Source organism: Onychostruthus taczanowskii, unplaced genomic scaffold, assembly GCF_017590055.1.
Source record: "Onychostruthus taczanowskii isolate IOZ18803 unplaced genomic scaffold, ASM1759005v1 scaffold27, whole genome shotgun sequence".
In the NCBI taxonomy this organism is placed as follows: domain Eukaryota; kingdom Metazoa; phylum Chordata; class Aves; order Passeriformes; family Passeridae; genus Onychostruthus; species Onychostruthus taczanowskii.
The window spans coordinates 2202254-2225080 of NW_024500017.1; the positions used below are offsets into that span (position 1 = coordinate 2202254).

Consider the following 22827-nt stretch of genomic DNA (forward strand, 5'->3'; position numbering starts at 1 on the left):
TCTTGGGTAGGAGCTGTGGAACAGAGTGGAATAGCACGCCTTCCTGTTTTTACTCTAAAAGCCTATAAAAAGTACTGCATTACTAAATTATGTAAAGCATATGTTGCTACATGAGAACAACATGTTAGCCACTTACTGTATCTATCATAGGAACAGAGCACTGTTTATGAGCTCTCTAACGCCATTATGAATAATTGTTCATAGCACAGGAGTGGTCAGAGCCTTTCATCAGGCTCTGGGCCCCGCTGTGCCCGGCATCCTACCAACGCTGAGCAAAATTTCATCCCAGCTCTGCAAAACGTACAGAACTCTACGAGAGCTTCTCCCTACAGACACGCTCACAAATCCACACCCCAGGCACTCGGAGTCACAACAGTGTCTTCAGCCAAGCTAAAAAAATGAGCCTTTCACTATCCACACAGGACAAAACTTGTATGAGAGATCTGTTACTGCCCTGACTCCAATTGTTAGAATTAATTCTTTTAAGGCTAAATCTTTGTCTCAGTGAAGTCAATGGCAAAGCTCCCACTGACTTCAGTAAGAGCAGGATTTGGCTCTTGGTGCATTTGTAGAACTGGAATGATACACAAAATGTCCCTTTTAGACTATGATAGTTTAGAAGGGACAACTTGCCAAACTTATTAAACCCCCTTGCCTTCCTTCTCTCCTTTTGTTGGAAAAACAAACCATATGTTATTTACATTGTCTGATTTTCTTGCAGCGGTGTCAGCACACAGACATGAGTACACATTCGGATCCATGCTTTCCAACCCTGGTGCAATATCAGTTTTCTTTTTGTCATTTTCCATATTTATATTCATTTTAAGGGACTAGATGGTCTTGTTCCATTATGCAAAAAATAAATTCAGTTATTCTCCACACAGCCTTATGGCAACAAAACTCACTTGTGGGAGAGCAAGCTGTGGGTTAAAATCCTGTTCTAGCCATGTTCCTTTTCCTTCATTCTACAATTGTGTTTTATTAAAATCAGCTTGTCTCTCAATGTGACACTAATATATGCTCTCTTGCAACTCAATTCTTTTCTAAACCAAGCTTAATTCTCTCCTGAACCAAAAAAAAAAAAAAAAAAAAAAAGTGCTATCTGATCAAAACCATTTTATAAATACAAAAAGCCAAGTTATAAAGAAGGTCAGCCCTGTAAAGGTGGGATACCATCAGAGAAGTCCAAGTTAGACAGGGGCTAGTTATCTTAAAAGCCAAGTTAAACAAGACACCATTTGGGGCTAATGGCTCAACCACATACACTCCCCATGTGAAAGTTTATCAATCCTTTGGGACACTACTTAGCCCTAAGTGTCTCTTGTTTAACTTGGCTATTTCAATAGCTAACCCCCTTCCTAACTTGGCTCTCATCTACAGATATCACACCTCCAAACAGCTGATCTTTTTCTGCCTAACTTGTCTTTTTTTATTTTTTCCATTCCACACTGGCTAAATGTTTTTGATCAGGAGCCATATACACCACACTTCTGAGGACACAAATAAATGCTGAATATTACATGCAGTTGTAACTACATGGCCGAGGCCCAGTTACAATCACCCTTATTACATAAAAGGTTTGTTAATTTAAACTATTTCTAATTGGTTCGAAGACAGTCATATAAGCTTTCCTCCATTCTTCTATGAGACTGTGATAATCACTGTGATGTGGAAAAAATGAAGACATACTTCAGTAGATAGTAACCCAACAGGCTTTTTTTTTTTTTTTTCAGAATGTACAGTTTCCAGTATGTATTAAAAATCTGCCATCAACATTATAAATCTTCATACTTCACATGGGTTTGTCCTGTGTATTATTATATCCCCAAGCTCCAAAATGTAAGCTAAAGTTTGGAGCTGTCCAATATAAGTCACAGTCCCAAATAATAAAACAGTAACTATCATCAGCCATTAGAAAACTTTTGAAAGTTGGAAACTTATTCTTTCCCAGAACAAGGCATAAAAAGAAAATGTTTTCTTCTCAGTTTTCACTCCACCCTGACAGCAAGCAGAGAAACAAATTGGCAATGTTTGATTTCTCTTTTACTAGAAATTAAGCCTACTCTATGCTTCTAAAACCCCAAGTTACATCTAGTTAGCTCTTCAAGGCTAAGCAACAAAATGCTAAGAATTCCAGTTTGTAAAGTACACAAAAAGCATTCCTGTGCATTACCTCAAAGTTAGTTACACTTTACAGCTAAACCACAGCTATACCATCTGAAACTCTGAATTTGCCTGACGCAATACTGTGTGTTGGTACAGAGCTACTCTAACAAGAGGAAAATCTTGGGATGGAAGAATGTGATGTAAATGAAGAAGAAAACAGCACTCTTCCTTCTCTGTTATTGTTTATACAGCCCTCAAGAACACTAACAGCAGATTCAAGACATAAACTGGCATTCTCTGCAATATGGCATTGGGCTGGCAATGTCATCCCATCCACTGAGGTCACATAGCATTATTATTATTACTACAAAATAAAGCAAAGACGTGATTATTTGTGGACAGTAAAACACTTATGGCCCAATCCCAAGATTAAATATCAAGAAATTCAGGCGAAACCTTTGCTGCACAATTACATTCTGAGAACTACAAAAAAATCTATCATTATTTGTACTGAAAAGTACTTAAATTGGGCAAGGATTTTCCCTCGCAAAATCTTTACATTGCAGAGATTACCCAGTTGGGGTTTTTATGGATTTAAGGTCCTTTATTTGAACTTCCTAACAGGCTGCAAGACTCCCAACACTAGCCAGTTGTTAATTAAGTCTTGTTGACATACTTCTAACTAGTCTGAAGTATTACAAAACACCATCCTCTGCAAAACAAGTAATTTTTTTTTTAATTACCTGAAGACAGTCTAGGCTCTAGGGCATAGAAAATATTCTGGAAGAAGGTATGGCTGTCGTATCACTTCCATTTTTTCACATTTTATTTTAATTATAAATATAATAATTACTATAATTTCTCATGAATAAACAGGTTTATAAGAAAGTTGACTTTTGGGATACGTGCTGCACTCAAACTTTTCAGAAGAAAAGACAGCCAGCAAAGCAAGGAAGAAAATGCACTGTAGTTTTAGAACAGAGAGGAGACAGGGCAGAGTGGAGTGCAAGACTGAGATCAAAGGAGAGCAAAAGCCATTGGCAAGAGCAAACAAGTTCAGAGCAGTGAATTAAGGTGTCAGGAGGATGGAAAAGGCCCTCATAGCTGCTGCTATTGTTCACTGAGTGAAGGTTTCTGCTCTGCTCTAAAACTGGGAGCTGGTGGGTCTCAAATGACATTTTTTCCCTGAGCTTCTTCTCTGGGAGAAGTGTCCCAAAGGTGCCATATTTCCACAATCTGCATAACTGAGACCCTGCTCTGGCTTTTTCTGCCTGAGAGTCTGAGAGTCAGTTCCAACAGCACTGTCTCCAACACCGCATCCCTGAGCTGCAGCCCAGGCACTGGGAAGATGCAAGCCCCAAGCACCCTTTTGCCTTTTACCCCCTACCTCCTTTATGTTTGAAAGGTAAGGAATTATTTAACTCAAAATTAATTTCTAAAGAGAACCTTACAAAAATGCTGCCATCCACATTTTCAAAATTATTTATTAGAAAAAATTATTCTACACCATTGCCAAAGTTTTTATTTCAAGTCTTTACATTTTCATATTATATTTTGCAGTTTAATGAATCACTATCCTACCTTGTTTTTAAGAAGTTTAAAAGATTTTTCAGCATAGCACTTCTAATTATAACTAGCACTGACCAAATGCTTTCTGTCAAATAAGCTTTCACATGAAAAATTCTATCTTTTGCAAAATTGAAAAAATGCACTGTTTTCCCACATTTTAGCAAAATTATAAGAAAAAAAGAGGCACTTCTGCAAGAAGCTGCTTTGATTTTAAAAAAATAATCAAAATTAATTATTTTGGAACAAGCAGGAAATTAATCTCTAGACTAAGTGAAACAACATGCAAAATTTGCCCAAATACTCAGTTTGATTTTTATCTAAATTAAAAGCATTGGCATCTTCTGGCTCATCAGAATACCAGACAGTTTTAAGAAAAAACTAAACTTTGCAATGAACATGAACAGTATCTGATTCCTCAGATGTATAATGGAAAATGAGTAGTAGCAGAATTAGTGGAAAATGGAGGCCAATAAATCTTCTAGGGATTTATTTGAATAAGCACATTATAGTGAGATTTAAATACAAGTAAACTCAAGTGCAGTGTGATTCATTGACTTCAAATTTAAATGAACAGCTCTCAAATAATCATGTCAAGAAATATTGAATGAGTGCTAAGTGTAAGTATACATTTCTGTAGAAAGAAAAATTGGAAAGAACTGCTTTTGCAAATTCTAATATTGTTGCAAATACATGGCTGCAAAGGAATAACACTGGGATATTAAAAATTTTTTAGCTAGCAATACATAGTGAAATTGTAGATGTAGAGCCAAAAGGAAGCAAAATAAACAATAAAACAAATTAAGCATGTTGTTCAGACATGTGACTCGAAAGTGAAAATAGTTCAGACAAAAAATACATGAATCAAAATAAGTAAGTAGCATCTAAAGCCAACTCTGATCCTCCATATTATCAAGGCTATATCTAAATATGTGAACAGCAGGACATTTTTTTCCACCACATTAATGTTTAGTATTATGTTTACTATTAGAATCCATTCAGCTTCTTATTATATAAATGAAGAGGTTTTAGGGACATGGGCATGTACAGCATTTTAAATACATCAGAGGTACATGATGTGCGGCATAAAAGCATTGAGACAAATTCTGATTAAGAAACAGAGAAGCCCAGTAGGATGTGAGCTGACTACATTAGCATGTTTCTGTCTATCCACCAACACTACGATTTTATAGATGTTCTACTTTTTAAAATCTGAACTATGCTGTATCTTTAGGTCCTAAAATACAAAAAGGGAAAGAAAACATATATCTAATACATGCCAGACTTCTACTAAAAAAAAATAAAGGTCTGATAATGGTAATAAAAGCAAAAGTTATAATGCCTCAAAAGTTTTAGTTCGATAGAGTGAAAATTATGTTTATACGTAGAAAACAATAAAACCTGCTGGTGTTTGCCATTACAGAGCACCTACCACAAACTGAACGAACTCACGTGATTTCAAAAAAGATGGACAGTGGGGGAAAACAGCAACAGTACAAGTAGAAAGGAAACAAAATTCGTATTATCAAGGGGGAATTACAGGAGAAAGGAAAAGAAGTTAGCAGTTATGGGGACATTGTACTTTGCTTTACACACATCCTCAGAGTAGTCAATAATGTCACAGACTGAGGTTAACAGAGTATGTTGCTCAAGTGTTTTAAACAAAATAGCCTAATCTTAGACAAACAATTTGAGACTAAAATGCTTAAAGTGTATCTCTTCATTTTCCAAAGTTCAGTTCCCTATGACTACTGCCAGAACTGCAGGGTGCTGAGCCCTCCGAAGGAGCAGCTACAACTACTCCATCTTAGACTTAGCACTTAATTTTGAAAGTCATGGCTTCTCCTTTCTTGGGAAAAAGGATCCTAGCTCGGCATGCTTGTTAAAACTTAAATTACCAGCTGCAGCAAAATAAAAGGTTGGATTCTTTCAGTAAAGGAGCCATTTCAATCTTCCAGTTACTTAACCACTAAAAAAAGATCATGCCATGCCCCAGCAGCGGACAAAGTGCTGCCTATGGAGTTCTTCAGCATGGCTCAAAGCTGTTATAATAATGCTTGGAACTTAGATACCACTTTTCATCTTCAAAGCAGTTTACAAACATTAACTAATTAATCCACACAACATCCCTCAGGCCCACTTGGATCAAAAATGGGGAACTGCATGCTGGGACCTGATTCCTCTGTGGGCCCTAGCTCCAAATTAAAGATGAGCAATCTGCTGGGGTTTTTGTTGTTTTTTTTTTTTTTTTTTTTTTTTTTTCCTAAATAGACTCCTGATATATTGCCAATGCAGCCCTCTGTTGGGCAACATTTGGATGCCCCCAGCTTTAATCTCTATTAAAGTATCATGCCCCAGTCTGCCTTTGTTAATTTTGGATGTCTTGGAATCTATTAAACGTGGCAGAGTTTCTTGAGCTTTTAACAAAGCTTTAGCTTTGAAAATGCGTCTTCTTTTGTCTTCATTCTAGCTGGCTTCCACACAAAGATCTTTTAGATGAGATAGACACTGAAGTTTTCCGTTGTTGTTGACGCATTAGCCTTAACTATTAACATATTCAGCATGATTTTCAAATATTTAACATCACTTTTGCAGTGGCACATAACTGTTGCTCTTTACAAAGTCTAAGAGCCAGCTCCTCTTCTGATGCAAACTGGACTGCCAGTTCACAACAGCCCAGGAACTGACCCAAGAAGTTTAGCAGGGAGTTGGCTGCTACTATGACATTGTGTCAGACTGAGTCAGGAGACTGGCTACATCCACCTCCAAATAGGAACATTAGCATTTAAAATAAGTAGAATGACACTGTAAACCAGCAACACGAAAATAAGCATCTGCAAAAGGATCTTGGGGAATGACATCAACAGACAAAAAGAGTGTCTGCTCCCAGTGGGAAACGAACACCAAAACAGCAGTGGAATGCTCTTAAACTAATTATTACATTGCTGGACTTGGGAATGGAAAATACTACAAAAAGGTAGTACATTGAAGCACTGTTATGGAGCATAAAGGGTTCACAGTCTATCTTGGAAAGTAAAGCCATTTGTGTTCCCTGACTGAATGAAGATGCCAACTTTCTCAGAAAAAAAGCCTTAACTAAAATAGCACCTATAGTACCTAAAAGATTCTGGGTGGAAAATAGCTGACCAAACCTCAAATATGCTGAAACTTTAGCATCTGCACACAAATCCAAATTTCCCTCTCCTCTGCACAGGTTTAAATGTATAATTAAATCCACCAACTTAGCTGGTGGTTTTCCAAAACAACGTGGATGTTGGATTGGACTCCGGCTGTAAAGATTTATATCTATACATATCCCTATTTTGATTTCCAGTTTTCTCAAAAGTTTAAGGAATGGTGACATTTAATTAAGAAACTATGGGGTGGGGAGGGGGAGCTGTTTGGGTTCCAATCATTAATCATTTGAAACATCACCATACCTGTAGTGTCGGGAAATCTCTTCTTCCACCTGGGTGGTAAAGTCACATTTGGTACATGAGTGTTCTTTGTTCTCCTTGAGCGTCAGCGGCCCCTCTGCCCCTGGCAGGGCGTTTGTTTCTGGTTTGACATCAGACGCTTGTCCTTCGTGTGCATTCTCATAGTGGAGCAGGAGAACGTCCACGTCGGGAGTGGAGAATGAGCACTGATGGCACTGGTGTTTGACTCTAGAGCTTCCTGTCACCCCTGGAGACAGGTGCAAAAGCAAGAGAGCACAGTGGGAACAATTACTTTTTCTGCAAGCAAATGGGTAAGTAATTTCTCCAAGGTGCTTTTCTGGGCTGCAGAGGCCTCGGGGACAGAACTGACAGTGCTTAATGGTACATTTATGAATGTTGTGTAGCTGCTGATAGTGACGGAGAAGTGGGCCCACCACTATTACATCTGGGCCATGGCTCTTTGAATACCTAAAGTCACAAAACTGACAGTTGTAGCTTGTCACCATGCTGTCCTCTGCTCCTTTGCTACTCAAGTCTTTCTTTTTTGCCACACTTGCACCCTTTTCTGTCTTTGTCACTAACTCCCCGTCTGCATTTTTGGCTAGATCATTCTGGTTAATGACAGATCCCCTAGAAAGCTTATCATTCAGATCTGGGTGGAGGCTTCCTGCCTGGCTTCCCCCATGCTGTTTGCTGTAATGTTCTAATAGTTTCAAAGAGCTGGACGATTCACAGCTGAAACTGCAAAATTTACACCAGTAGTAACTGGTTGTATCGGTGCCATTTTGTCTAGAGGAATCTATTGGCTTGATGGGCACCGAATATCCAACTGGCGTATCATCTCCTGCTTTTACAGTGATTCTGTCTTGCCACTTCCCCAAGTCTCCAGAATCACATGGTCGAAGAGTAGGACTGGATTTATTGGAGTTTTTCTCTGAAGTTTTACCAGTATCAGAGGAGGGAAGGGCTGCTTTCATTTTGTTTGGGTGAGTCTGTAAGAAGTGTTGCTCTAGTTCAGTGGAGGAGTTGCCCATGTAGGTGAAATTGCAGAATTTGCAGCGGAAGTACTTGGTGTTGCCTTGGCAATCTGGAGTTTTCCGCCCAATTCCAATAAAGGTTCCACCTAAAGTAACCTGTGAATAAAGAATAAGGTCATTTTAGCTCCACTGTATATTTATTCAAATAGCAAGGAGTGGAAATGGGGGGGAAAGAGAAATAGAGAGCAATTGATTCATAAACTTCTTTTATTAATCACTGCCACCATTTTAATTTGTATCATGTAAGGTATCATACATATACCCTCACATATTTAACATCTGTTGATGAATATTTTTAAATGTTTCTCATAGCTGAATATATATTCCAGCAAACGTGCAGAAGATTATCTTAGTGCTGATAGGACTGTTCCTTCCTTCACTATATCATTAAATACTATCATTGACAGAAGATCCAATAAACAGTTCCCATAGCTCTGAATCCTTTGAAAGCAGACTCTCCTGGGATTCTGTACCAGGTGTGGAAGAAAAAAAACAACCCTCAGTCTTTTGACTTAGATGCTTTAATCATATTTGTGCTTTACAGTCAAAGAGAATTGCTTTCTAAATTCGAGCAAGCAAAAACTTAATTTCAAATAACAAGTCTAGCTTGTTGTGTTGGGAGTATGACCAATTCTTACAAAGATCATTCCTACATGAGTATCCAGTATCCACCAGGATGTCTTTTCACAGAGCCACAGTGGCTGATGTCTCAAACAAAAACCAGTTTTCTCAAGGATTACTCACTGCAGACATTCTCCAAGGAAATCTTCGGTTCCTCTCATGCACCGAGCTCAATTTAGTAAAACAAGGATGGAAAAACTACAGTAGAAAAATGGCATGTGGCAAAGAAAACTACCACACCCAAGTCCATGACATCACTAATTACACACACAAAAAATAAGGTAGGTCTACTTAACTGTTCTCATGATGTCTGAGCAAAATGCTCTGCAGGAAGAGAAGAAGGCTTCCAGGGCTGATGTTATTAAAGCCCATGTTCTCAAAGCAAGGCAGGCCTGCCCTTCCCAGGAGTGCACCACACCTGCCCCTGACATCAGGGGGAGATTTGCTGCTCCTGTACAATTGGTTTGAAGGCCAAAGAAACAATCTCTTGACAAAAATGTCACCATTGCACAGCTTCTTTTTCTGAGTAGCAAATAGTGTACAACATCCAGAAGGTAATTCCCAAAATCCATAGACATCTACTCCTTTGCCATCATCCAGTCTACGCCACATGGTGTAGACATGGGTGGAAGCTCCCTTGTGACATATTCTCAGTTTTTATACCCAGAAAATGTCTTATAGGGAATATAAAATTCAGCCTTGCAGAGTTTGATTTGCATACTCCCAACCAGTAAGTACATTAATATATTTCTGGTTTTAGTTCTAATGCATTAGGCAAATAGTGTAATTTTTCTTCTCCTCCTCAACAGCTATGCCACAAAGATAACATGATCGCTGCTCATTCAGTATCACACCAAATGGAAAGACTCAGATATACAGAGAGCATGAAATGTAAATATTTTTAAATGTAATATTAATGCCTTTTAGCCATTTAGCTCAGAGAATGAAATGCTATCCTTTATACTTCATCAGAATTGAGCATGTATAGTGAGGCAATGAGTTACTAAACCATGATATAATGAGCTGCCTCTATTCAGCCTCCAGATCATTCTTCTGTTTATTTTTTTCCTTAAGGAAGCAAAATCCCCATGCACTGGTTAAAACTTTTCCTTAAATAAACTGAGAATGTCTTTCTGTTTGTTTAGGAAATATATCTCATTAGGCAATGGTGAGTCAGGCAGCCAAATCATTAGGACTTAGCTGTAAGAACATTTGCACTTTCAACTGGGGCTCCACATTCTGCTATCAAATTATGAACTTGGTTTTGAAGAGGTTCGTTGCAAGAGGAATGTTTAATAGGTCTTCTGTAGTGCAGGAGTTACCTCCCTTTATCTATTTTATGGCAGGCAAGAATTGGAGACAAAGCCATGCTGAGCCTGATCCCATTGACAACAGTGGGATCTGGGCCTGCTTTCCAGTATCTAGCACTTAAGGTCTTCAGCCACTGCATTATTTCAATGTTCAAAGTCTTAGTGGTGTCAAAAGACAACTTAAAGAAAGCACTGGATTGAATTGCAGTAAACAGAAAATAACAGCAGTTATTCACTGCATTATTACATAAGTCGCAAGGTGATCTGGTTTTGTTCATTTGATCAGATATGTATGTTTGTTCTATGCATGCAGAGAAGACTGACCAAAATGCTTTACCTTAAGTGGCTCTAATGAGTAAATGCACTGATTACTCTCAACTGTCCAGCCACAGAGTTACAGATAATAAACCTATTTTGCAGATACTCTGTGGACACCAGTTACAAACTCTGAGTGACAATAATCCCAGCTGCTAGTCATTGCTAATTACTTTTATTTCAGAACATTGGTAAAACATATAGTACTACCATTTTCTACACTGGACTGTAAATCACATAATTTCTGTAACTTGTGCTAATCCTGCTTAGTGGTCTACACAGCAAGTTTGTGTTTCATGCTAATACATCCTTCTCTGCATCACAAGAGATAAAGTAGAATTAAATATTCCCACAATGCCTGTGTTAAGTTCTTGTAATGCGGGAGACACATCTTTACACCACTCGAGTGTAATTGATTACCAGTTATTGGTTTGGAATTTCCCTGAATACCTGCCACAATTCAAAATAATTCACTGCATTAGACCATGTATGTGAAAAGTAACGCAGGGTCATCTTAATGTTATTACACTCAAAAGCCTCCTTTCGTACATAACAAAGCCTACTGAAAAGCTTCATGAAGGTTGTTATTCAAAGACAACTAAAGAAACTGATTTCCAGGCTGGGAGAGGCACTTGAAGTGACAGTATAAACTGAATCTGCTTCAGCTTTCAGCCAGCCACATTTGAAAGAAACCCACACATTTGCAGAACTGTTTGGATTCCTGCACTTTGCTCAAATCTTGGCTTGACTTCCAGATTTTCCAGTTACATGTTGTATGTCTATGTACAGGCACTAAACTTCTTCAGTGGTGATGTAATTGTCCTTGACCTTCTGCTCTCTCTGATCTGCCCCACAAAGAGGAAAAGTAAAGGAGAAGGAGAAAGTGGAACATGACTGCGTAGATAGATGGATGGATGGATGGATGGATGGATGGATGGATGGATGGATGGCCAGATAGAGATAGATGATAGATAGATAGATAGATAGATAGATAGATAGATAGATAGATAGATAGATAGATAGACAGATAGATATTGAGGTATATATACCATAGAAATCAATATCTACATTTCTGTGTGGTATCAGAAGTGATAGATTCTTGTATTTATTCCTTATTTCATTCTAATAAATTTCATCTTCTGCTCTGCTCTAACAGTTACATTTCCTTAAGTAGACACTTCTTCCCAACACAAAAAGAACCTAAACAAAAGCAATGCTAAAATTCTGCAATTCTGTTCTAGCACTGGAATCCAAAGTTGCTGGCACAGCTAGTAGCAGTCACAAATACAGGTACAGGATGTAAAGGAAATGTAGGAGCAACTATAGATCAACAGTTTCCTCAACACACAAAGGAGAAAATTAATCTTCACAATTATCTTTTTAAAGAGAACCTAACATACAAGTTCAGACTGTCGAAACATGATTTAATTCTTCCCTTCACTGTCATTTGCTTATGAAACCTTGGGGTTATCACTTATTTCTGCAGCATCTCAACTATAGCAATATAGTTGGTATTAATATTACACTGTATAAAAAAAGACAGATATTAGAATGGTTGAGCAACCATTCTTGTGCTGGATGTGGTTGCACTGATATTCTTTAAAAATTATTCTTCAAAGCCATGTCTCATTCTGGGATTAAACTGAAATATATTTCACAGTAAGATTTCCATAAACTCAAAACTCTTAATCATTAAGTTTATTCATCAGTGGGGAAAATTGTCAAAATCTAAAGTTCATGTGTTAATACAACTAAGCTATCTCCTCAAACACCACACACATTTCCAAAAATAGCCAGAAAAAGGAGAAAAGATAACACGATAATTGACAGTGTTTCAAGATGTACTTTCTAAAGTATGTTGGCAAGTACATCAACAAAGCTGTGTAATTGCACTATATGTTTCCAACAGATACGTCTACATTAATTAGTCAAGAAAATTATTTCATGGAATAGATGGACTTAAGCAAATAGAAGTACTTTCTTCTTTCTTTTTTTTTTTTTTTTAAATGGGTCTTTGATTTTTATTTTGCCCTTGGTCCAAATGCTACCCCTGTTCTCTCTCCTCCTTTTCAAAATTCAGTCCTAAATTCCATCATGCCAAAGCAATTTACAAATACTTCTTAAAGAATCTGAAAAAAAATCACCAAGGAAAAGAAAATCTGCCCACTCTTGTAATGATGTATTTCAAGCAGAAAATTCTACCAGCAGAAACTATATCCACGTAAGAGATTCAACCACAAGGATTACATGCTCAGGGTAAAGCTGTCTTTGACCCCTGGCTTCTTCTGCAAGTACTGATTAGAATCCATCTGCACTGGAACATCAAACGTTAATGAATCTTTTTTTTTTTTTTTTCTTTCTTACCTGGGTTACATCTTTGGCTAATCAGGAGGTGAAAGGCTCCAGATCCCTTACCAATCTTCTGAGCCATCCAGTCTGCCTTTGCAATTACTCTTAATCTTCTAATCCTAAAATATTTTCTAATGCTCTTGTTTATTCACTTGCTTTGTGCAATATAGCATCCAGAACATTTTAACCATCCCACATTTATGAAGTTCTTCATGTCATGCAGGCCAGAACAGATTCCTGGCTTTCATGCAAGTTTGTGTAACACCACCCAGTTCTCTAACCTCCCCTGTGGAGAACTCACTCCCTCTCACTCACTCTCTTTCTGCATTTTAAATTAGGAGAATCTTCAGAGTATATTCTTAAAACTATTTATTGTGATTAATTTATAGGTACATAAATCTATGTTGCACAAGTGATGCAAAAACTCAGGGCAAACTCCTGGCTTTCTGGGCTGTTCATACTTACCAAAACAAGAAAGCAAACTATTGGATCACATTCATTCAAAGTAAGTGCATTCTTCTTGAGATTTATTCTGTTGCCATTGAACCCAACACAGTTTTTGTGTCATTAGAATTTTATAAGTATTTTCAAAACAAAGACTGTGACAGAACAATAACAGAATTTAAATTAAGGTCAGGAGACCAGATGTGCAAAACCAACAAAAGAAAGAAAGAGAAAATCAAGACTTTCATTTGCTAACTAGTGCTACTAGACTAGTATCTAAAGAAGCACCATTCCTTCTATTCTCTCTAGATAAAATTACCAGACAGTTCCTTGGCTACTGTAAACTCACACAGCCTTACAGGCCTAGAGGCAAACTCACACTGATTTATACCAGAAGAAAACCTAGTTGCTTTCCTTTTTCCCCAGGAACTTTATTTTTTGAGCTCTCATCCTTTCTGTAGGCTATCTTAACAGTTTATAACTTCAAATATAAGCACTAATATTACTAGTCTCACCAACTGTTTTTATTAGCCGCTCTTCAAATACTACCAAATATCCTTGCAATAAGGTAAGGAATATCAACATATAAACAACTTCACTTTGAAGCCTGTGAGTATATATCACATCAGTTGTTCCACAAACTGTCCATCTGAATATTCTAATATTAGTATAGACTACTTCTCACTGCAAGGCAGCTAAAATAGCTTATTTCTGCCACAGAGCAAGGCAATGTTCCCAGGCACCTACTATGTAGCAGCTGACATGCTGTAAATCACTGCCCATCATTCTGAAGAGTAAATGTGCACATATATCCACAGAAGTGATATAACGAACTTCTACTGCATATAATCATACAAATCATTGCTTATCAGCTGTTGTCAATATAGAAATTAAATACCTCTTCCATCTGCTTTTTCCCATAATATTTGTAAATATGCGTGTATGCAGTTATATATACATAAGAAGCAAATGTATGTATACATGCTCCCAAGCAAATGCATGTGGACTTCTTTGTATGTGCGATTTGCCACCACCAATTTCTCTACCTGTCACCATTTTTTTTCATGTCAATTGTTTAAAAGAGATGACTCTGCTTCTGAGAAGTGACTCTCTCAAGTGTCCAAGGCAGCCTCCAAGCCTGATCATGACCCAGAAATATGATTCAAAATAAATAGGTATGCCCACATGCAGGTGCAACACTCAAAGAGAGCTTGATAGTTTTCAGTTTATCAGGAAAGAGCCTTGGGAGTCTGCAATATGGCTGACATGAAATGGGCCTTGTGTGACATTCACCTTCATCCAAGTTCTGTTCTAACATAAGCTGCAAAAACTAGCATGGCACAATGTACTCAACAATATTGGGGTACATCATATGCAGCAACAGTTGTTCAGTTTAGTTAGATCTAATTCCTGTATTATGGACAATTAAGCCAAAGTCAGTGAGACAAATAATATAAAATTTGGATCCATTTCTAAGCATGTAAGGAAAATTAAATTCACTCATGTGCATATTTCTGTTTGCTCATGTCAACCATTTACGTACCTGTGTCACCTTCTAGGAAGCCCACTTGATGACAAAGAACTTTAAGAAGGTTTGATTTGCTAATAATACAAAAGAAAATGCTATACTTGTTTAGGCCTCCAATCTGTAATTCTCACTTCATCTCTTTGAGTCCCTTTGCCAAAATCACCAAAACGTAAAGGAAAACCTTTATCATGAAAAGTGCTGCCAATTACAACTGTACCCCTAAAAATCCCTACATTTTTTTAAGTCTTACCTTCACAGCTTCAATCCAACTGTTAATATAACCGTGGAGAATAAAAAGCACAACCTACAAATAAAATCACTGTTTCTCATTCAGTTGAATCCTAGTTAGACTAGACTTTATACAAGGCACACATGTCTAACCTGAGAACAGAAAACAAACCAGGTTTGATACACAGAAATCCAAACCACTAAAAACTACTCAGGACATAACACCATGTAGACACATGGAACGCACCGGTGATTTATAAGGGATACAAAAGGAAGAGCTTTACAGACTCTGTGTGGGCACTTCTACCAGGTTCTAGGACCCTGAACAGCCTGCTGGCTGAACATCCAGAAATGCTTTTGGGCACTGTGAAAATCTGGGAGAAGTTGTTAGCCTCATTCATTTTATGTACTTATTTAATGTTCATTATGTGTACTTATACATGTATATGCAATCAGTAGGTGAAGGGAGGTGGTTCTCCCCCTCTATTCTGCTCTCATGAGACCCCACCTGGTCCATCTGGGGATAGGTATCCAGCTCTGTGGTTCACCACATAAGGCAGCCATGGAATGAGCCTAGAGGAGGCCATGAAGATGATCAGAAGACTGGAGCACCTTTCCCATCAAAACAGGTTGTTCAGCCTGAAGAACAGAAGGCTCTAGGGAGAATTTATAGCAGCCTTCCAGTACCTAAAAGGGCACAAGAATGCTGAAAAGAACTTTTTATAAGGACATGTAGTGACAGAACAAGGGATGACAGCTTCAAACTGGAAGCGGATAGGTTTAAATAACATATAAGGAAGAAATTCTTCACCAGGAGCACAATTGAGGCACTGGCAGGTTGCCCAGAGAAACAGTGGATGCTCCACCCAGAGATGCCCAATGCCTGGTAGTGTTTAAGGCCAGACTGGATGGGGTTCTGAGCAGCCTAGTCTACTGGAAGATGTTCCTGCCTGTGGCAGGAGGGTTGGAACTAGATTAGCTTTAAGGCCTCTTCCAACCCAAATCATTCTGTGATTCACATATGACAAAGCATTAGGCTGAGTGGTATAGGACAACTCTTACAATACTGGATATCTAGAACGGTAGAAGAAAACAACTGTCAATAACCTCTTATTATTCTGTGGAGTAGTAGATAATGCAGTAATTTATTCCTTTTCTTCCCCCCCCCCCCCCCCCCCGCCCAGGTGCATTGAAATACAATCAGCAAACCTAATGATGGCTTTTATCAGGCCATGCTTTTTCAGAAATTTGTCTTCTTGTATGTCTGTCTAGATCTAAAAACATGAAACAATCAAAATCAGAGGACTAAATTTGATTTTTTTTTTTTAAATTGTAGATTCAGAATCTTTTTAATGTCTGAATGGAAGAGGAGGTACATCTGTGCCAATGAGCTCCAGAAGCAGGGCCATGCTGAGCAGGAAGCACCTCAAAGGTAGCATACACAATATGAAGCAACCATAAGAACTGCTGAGTACTGCAGTATGTCTTTATTCATGGCTGCATAAATACCCTTCTCCCTTGGGACATGCCATCTGAAAACCTTACCTGAACGCAGACATTTCTGTCCTCTCTTTGAGGGACACTATTCTCTTTTAAAACACACCAGGAAATGGGGTCATGCTCCCTTTTACACAATAGCCTAATGGCTTGAACACTTGTTCAGGAAACAGGAAAAGTAGGTTCCTTTCCTTGCTCTGTCAGAGGGGATCCACGCCTGCTTCTTCACCTTTGTTGGGCATGTCCTACGCCTTAGCTATAGGCTGCTGTGTGGAAGACAGCACTCTCCAACCTTCCTGTTGAAGCTGTCCCAATTACTGCTCATTAAAAAATTGGGGGGTTGAAAAAAGACTGCCTGCTCTCTACTTGCCAGCAACTTGCCTGTCTCCAGACTTTAACATAAACATTAAAGAGTCATTAGATCAAACAGAGAAGGAGACTTAATCATACAGCAGCAAAGGCAATAGCTTTCAGCATCATAGCTGTTAACTTAGTCACATGAATTTTACTTTAAGTGAAGTCTTTAGATCCAGTATAAAGGCTACTGCTTTAGGCACGTCCACAAAGCCTCAGGCTCAAATATCCAGCAAGACAAAGTCGCCTATAGAGATTGATCAATTAACTAAATGTGAAGAAAAAGTAATGGGGGGCACATCAGCAAAAGATCCATTGAACTCACTTCAAATATTATTTTGATAAAAGCTATAAAGCTGATTAACACATTCCCTGGGAATTCAGAGATGTGATAGTGAATGTTTTCTGAAATCTATACTGGCAAGAAAGTTAATCTCCCAGAAACAGATGAGTGATTTTACCCAATCCTATGGAATTTATTATAACTCAATGAAGCAAAAACCTTTGAAGAGAAAAATGGGAACAAAGATTACAGGAGGTTTTCAACAGAAAATAACATTTTCTAAAAAGACAAAGGAATCTTGCTGGATTAAATATTCACATCAAATTAAAATCTGTACAATAGTAATGCCAGAAAGACTGGATTATTTACACAGTTCCCAGACAAATTCTCTTTAGCTACTACAAAACACACTCCCAATATTTGAATACCTGTATGTGAAACCATATGTATATCTCCAGTTTTGCTGATTACACCCCCTAAAAGAGTTGGGAGGGGTTTTTGGCTGTGGGTGAGGTTTAACTTCACTTCTGTGATACAAGTCCAAAAACACATTTGATTTCTTTTTCCAAGCCCTCAGCAAATGGACCACATCCCTAGATCTCTACAGATAGAATAGACGATACTGTATTTTCCTGCATTCAGATATTTTCCCATTGCTTTCTGTTTGCCTTTGTTATGAATGCAAACTACGGGGCTCCATAGCATCCTTCACTATTACAAATCTTCACATACCATCATCTCCAACTGACTATTGTGAGCCAGATCAAAGTCAGTCATCTTCATCCTCTGGCTTCTGTGCCCAGTGCCATGGCCTGAGACCATAAATCTATCGATAACTTCCAGCTTAGCTACAACAGAACAGTTTGCTAAGTGCAAAGGGATCAATAAATCAGATCCTAAACCCAGTTCATTATTATTTCAAGTTAATTACAAAGGGATTATTTTCATTTAGCCCAGTACCTATAGAAAATAATAGTGTTAACATGAACCAATTATTCTTATTCAGGTTCAGTTCCCTCTCATGTTGTACAGGAGTTTGATTGAACTGATTTTAACTGGAGCACCAATCAATACGATCCCTCATTGTGGCGGGAGTTGCCAGCTATTCAGATGCATGAGAAAAAACCTCTCAAAATGGATATAGGAGTAATATAAACATGTGTGGATGCAAAAGAGATTTTCAAATGTTCTTTTACTTTGTTCACGAAATCTCAGAAAGCTGCTATGAATCAGGAGTGGGGGAGGAGAAAGCATAAAAATATTAATCAGTTACTTATCTTCTGACATATTCTGGATCAATGCCTGGTGCACGTGCAATTGATGAAGTATGGCATTTGCCACTATATAAATAAAAGCTTATTTAATCTTCTATTCCCAAACAGACCAGGGAAAACTAGCACCCTTAAAAATTAAGTTTCTAGGTGCAGGGTTTTTTCCTTTAAAATAAACAGCCAACATTGTATAGGCTGTCTGTTCTATTTTAGAAAATGTTTTTTGTCTGAGAAAGACTGATCTTAAGTAGATTATCTATGGACTGTTTCCTACCGCTTTTTGTCTCCCCTGCAGTATCTTACTGCCAAAGTTTAGTAGACAAGTATAGTCTAGGTTCAGCTGTTTTATTTCTCATTCTATCAGTTCAAACTGAGATAGCTCACACATCTGTTTTATTTCTGAGAGCACTGCAAAGGAAAAGCGTCCAGCTCATTCTAATCAAGCATAAACTTTCCTATAAATAACTAAGGACCTAACGAAACAATTGTTTGGAGGAAATGAAAGTGTGTTTAGAAACTCAAATTCCTCTATACTGTATGTCTGAGCTGTTCCAGTTTGAATGTCTTCCTGACAGCACGGATCAGTTGCTCTAAGATGCCGTCCCTAGAGTCAGCAAACTGAAACTATAGCAGGAAATCCAGGTATTAACATCATACTATGTGCTAATTATAAATCATCATTTCACAACCTGACATTATTCACTTTTAACGTCTTTTAACTACATCACATATTTGCTTTCTAATCAGTTTGACAGGACAGAGTGTCTGACATGAGACAGTGATCTTTTAGTAAGACAGCAGTCAAAGATTGCAGCTTTTATTTTTACTTAGTAACGACCTCAGTTTGATTTGCTGTTCCACAAAGAAATTGTAGAGTTTCTTTAAAAAGAGGAAAAGTTTAAATAATATTAAAAGTTTCAAATTCCTGACTTGTTTTCTGGTTTTGGTTTGTTCCTTGATGTTAGATGTTAGCCATCTTAACCTGTCTTGCAAAATTTCCTTCCTATAACTATGGCTTCTGCAAGCATAATTTCTACCTTTCTACCTTCTTATGTTAACATACCCTGGGAGTTTTATCTGGTGATTACTACAATGTTTCTATGAATGCCGTCACTTGAAAATGGATGGACATTTGAGCATGTATTGTATGCGAACTTCATTACTTTGGTTTGATTTTTCTTAAAATTTGAATTTTTGTATCATATAGAATACTGAAATATCCTACTGTATCTCTCAGTCCCAAAAGGCCAAAAAAATTTTTTTTAAAGCACCATCAATTTTTTTTAACTAATTAAATACTAGCTGATAAGAAACTACCAAAGAGTCCATGAAAAACTTTTGAGTTCACTCTTTCATTGTAAAAATAAGATTTTTTTTCCCCAGCAGTATCTGTAGTTTTTTTCCTACTTCAACTAAATGAGAATGACTGAGGCAATAATCCTTTTCTTACAGGCTTACTAACATGAAGGACAGCATGGATTACTGTTACTTTTTGAAATGTTTTAAATATCCATTGTGTATCCTGTTTTTCTGGCATTAGACAACTTCAGAGCTGCCAAGACTTGCCATTTATTTTATCTTAATAAAGAATCAATAAGCCAAATCTTGACTCCCAGCAGCTGATAATTTAGGACTACATTTTTAATTTCCAGCTGCTGTCTTTTGTCTATCTGGTTGTTATTTTTCATTATTATTTGCTCTTTTCTTTCTGTGACAGTAAATCCTTCAGATATGATGATCAGTTCAGCTGTCTGCCTGTTTGCTGAATAAGATCTCTTGCTATTGATTAACATAACGACTAAATCCTACACAGAAATGTCACTGGTCAAAAAGACAAATACTCCTCTGCTGTACAAGACGCTCAGCAGACCTGCAGAAAGCCTGGCTAAAATAGACCAAAATGGTTCTAGAGGCTTAAGCAGGTTATATGGGATACAGCAAACATGTGGGTAGGACAAGCTTTGCAAGATCTGGCTTTGCAGCTGAGAAGGCAGCAAGCAGAAGCGGGGAGGCTGGGAGCATACAAACCTGCACATCGTAAGTCCCATTTAACAGGACAGGCCTCTGGGAATTGATGTCCTGCAGTACCCCTGAAAGCACAGTGCGGTTGACTTTCTGGAAGTCTTTGGAGTGGCTGAATTGCACCATGTTGTGGAGAGCCAAAATTTTAGTGTCGAGCTCAGCATCCTGCCTGGTGCGGTTGTGCAGTCCTAGGTGGTACTTGCGGAAGTGTTTGATGAGATCTGTGGGGTCGTTCCCATAGTAACCATACCCACAGATGTTGCATTTGAAGTCCTGAAGCTCTGGAGACAGAGGCGCTGTATCTGGATTATCATTTACCAACAAATCTGCTTTTGATTTGTTCAGCCTTAAACCCCCATCTGAAGGCACTTGTGGGTTTTTTGAGGCCATGGGGACCGGGCTTGAGCCTTGGCCATCAGTTTGACCACTTTGCACTTGCACTGTTTCATCTGAAGCTTTTGGCGACATCTGATGCTCCTCATTTGTCTCTGCTGCATCTCCTGACGGGGTACAGACCACATCTTGGGTGTCATCTGCATCTGATTTTTGAGGAGACTTCAAGGGCTCACAGATTCCCCCAACAGCTGGAGATGAGAAAGCCAGCATATTTCTGTCTGTCACCTCATCATGAGGGAAGGATGGAACATTTCCTCCCTTATTGTGGCTTTCATAATTGAAGCCAGCCTTTTCACTCAGCACTGAGCTTTTCAAGTCCTTTTTAACACTGGAAGATGACTCTTGGACATGCATGCAAAGTTCCTCCTTGTTACTTAACTCTGCCGCATCACCCTGGTCAGTGTTTTCTTGCATCTGCTCTGCAGAAAATTCTTTTTTCCTTCCAGACTCTTCACTTTCAGTACCTGTAGACTCAAGGGTCTGTACCTCACCTTCACTAGCAACGTTTCTTAGAGGGGGATTCTTTTTCCGGACCATATCTACCACAGAAAAAGAAATAAGAAAGAAAAAAAAAAGAAAAAAAAAAAAGAGAAAAAAGAAAGAAAGAAAAAAAAAAGTAAAAAAACCCTATAGAATTATTCAAGATATATAAAATATGTAACAGATTATAAACCTGACACTTTTAAAAGCTTTCTGAACTATATGAATATATTGAGTACATCAACTTTTCAGAAAATTTTTGTTGAACAGGTTTTTAAGCTATGCAGAAAACTTTTTAAAAATTAGCACACTGAGACTAAACTAAAAAGAGAACTGTAAAAAACCTAAAAAAAACACTTCCATGAGAATCAGTGAATTGCAGGTTTCATTATCTTTTGGGATTATAATGATCTGGCAGGAAGAATTTTAAATTAATGCTTCTTTTAAAATAATTTTAGAAAACTAAGGGGAAAAATAAGCTTTTGAAGTCTAATGTTCATACACAGTACATTCACATATACTATAGCTTTGCAAAAATAGACCTAAAAGACACACTCTTAAGAAGAACTTAAACAAGTTATTAGGAAGAAAACAGATTTAGGAGAATAAGTACTTGAGGTTTCAGAGAGGTTTATTTTCCTAAGCAGGTATCAGTTTCCATATAGCAAAAATTCCCCCTCCTACTGCCCATAAACTTCAAACAGGATTACACAGATATTCTAGAGTCTGGCCCCACAGTCCATTATTCATGTAATTAGTTCTATTTGCCAAACAAAGAAAAACTAACTTTATTAGGAAACCCGTTGTCAATAAAACTTTACAGGCCTGGATCCAGACATTTGACATCACTGTGTGGCTGAGCCAGGATCTGCCCTGAAAACACCTGGAATCCACATGGATCTCATCAGCCAAGCCTTTCAGTCCTCCTTGCAGACATAGCCACTACTGCAAAATCTGCAAGTACACTTCCAGGATCCATTTAAGGAAGCTGAGACAGGACAGCAATAAGGATCAGAGAGACAGGGAGAGTCTGCCACCGATGAGTTAGCTGCTTTCTGAATGGGGGAGATTATGGAAGGACACGCAAACACACTATGCAGGTACTAAGTCAAATTCCTCATCCACTCCACCTTCCCCACTCTATTTAAGAGAAAATATAGATATTAAACTCCCCTGCTTTCTCAACTGTGTGGTTCTGGATTTGATATTCATCACCAGCTGGTTTGATCCATTTGTGTTCACATGCTAACTATGGGCAGAAGACAGATGTGCCCCAACTTTTCTATGCTCTTAATCTTTGCCAATGCTGTATACAAGGATGGATGTTTCTCTTTGCCAAATTGTGTGTGGTCTGGTGGCAGCAGCCTGCAGTACCACACATGAGATGCGAGTTACAGACCCAAGTCTGAGCCCCCACTCCCAGGCCAGCCCTGGCCCAGCCCTACAGAGGCACTGGAGATATACATTGCTCTGCCAAGAGAGGACCACCTGGCGACTCTGGGAGCAGCACTGATGTGCTCCAAATGGTGCTGTATCCAGACCTTTCAAAGCCGTGGACAACCTTCTCAAAACAGTACTTTGAG

The 22827-nt window shown here is 38.2% G+C and overlaps 1 protein-coding gene across 5 annotated transcripts in view; it reads right to left on the minus strand.

Annotated features, from left to right (window-relative positions):
• TRPS1 (transcriptional repressor GATA binding 1) overlaps nt 1-22827 on the minus strand; it is a 213788-nt gene that overhangs the window by 150183 nt on the left and 40778 nt on the right. For 4 of the 5 annotated variants that reach the window (XM_041407544.1, XM_041407543.1, XM_041407541.1 and 1 more), the window contains 2 exons: nt 20375-21303; nt 7113-8242 (listed from right to left, as the gene is read on the minus strand). In XM_041407544.1, the coding sequence (XP_041263478.1) occupies nt 7113-8242; nt 20375-21301 (2057 nt within the window). In that variant the 5' untranslated portion in view covers nt 21302-21303. The remainder of the gene's footprint in view (nt 1-7112; nt 8243-20374; nt 21304-22827) is intronic. The other variant, XM_041407545.1, reaches the window with a different exon arrangement.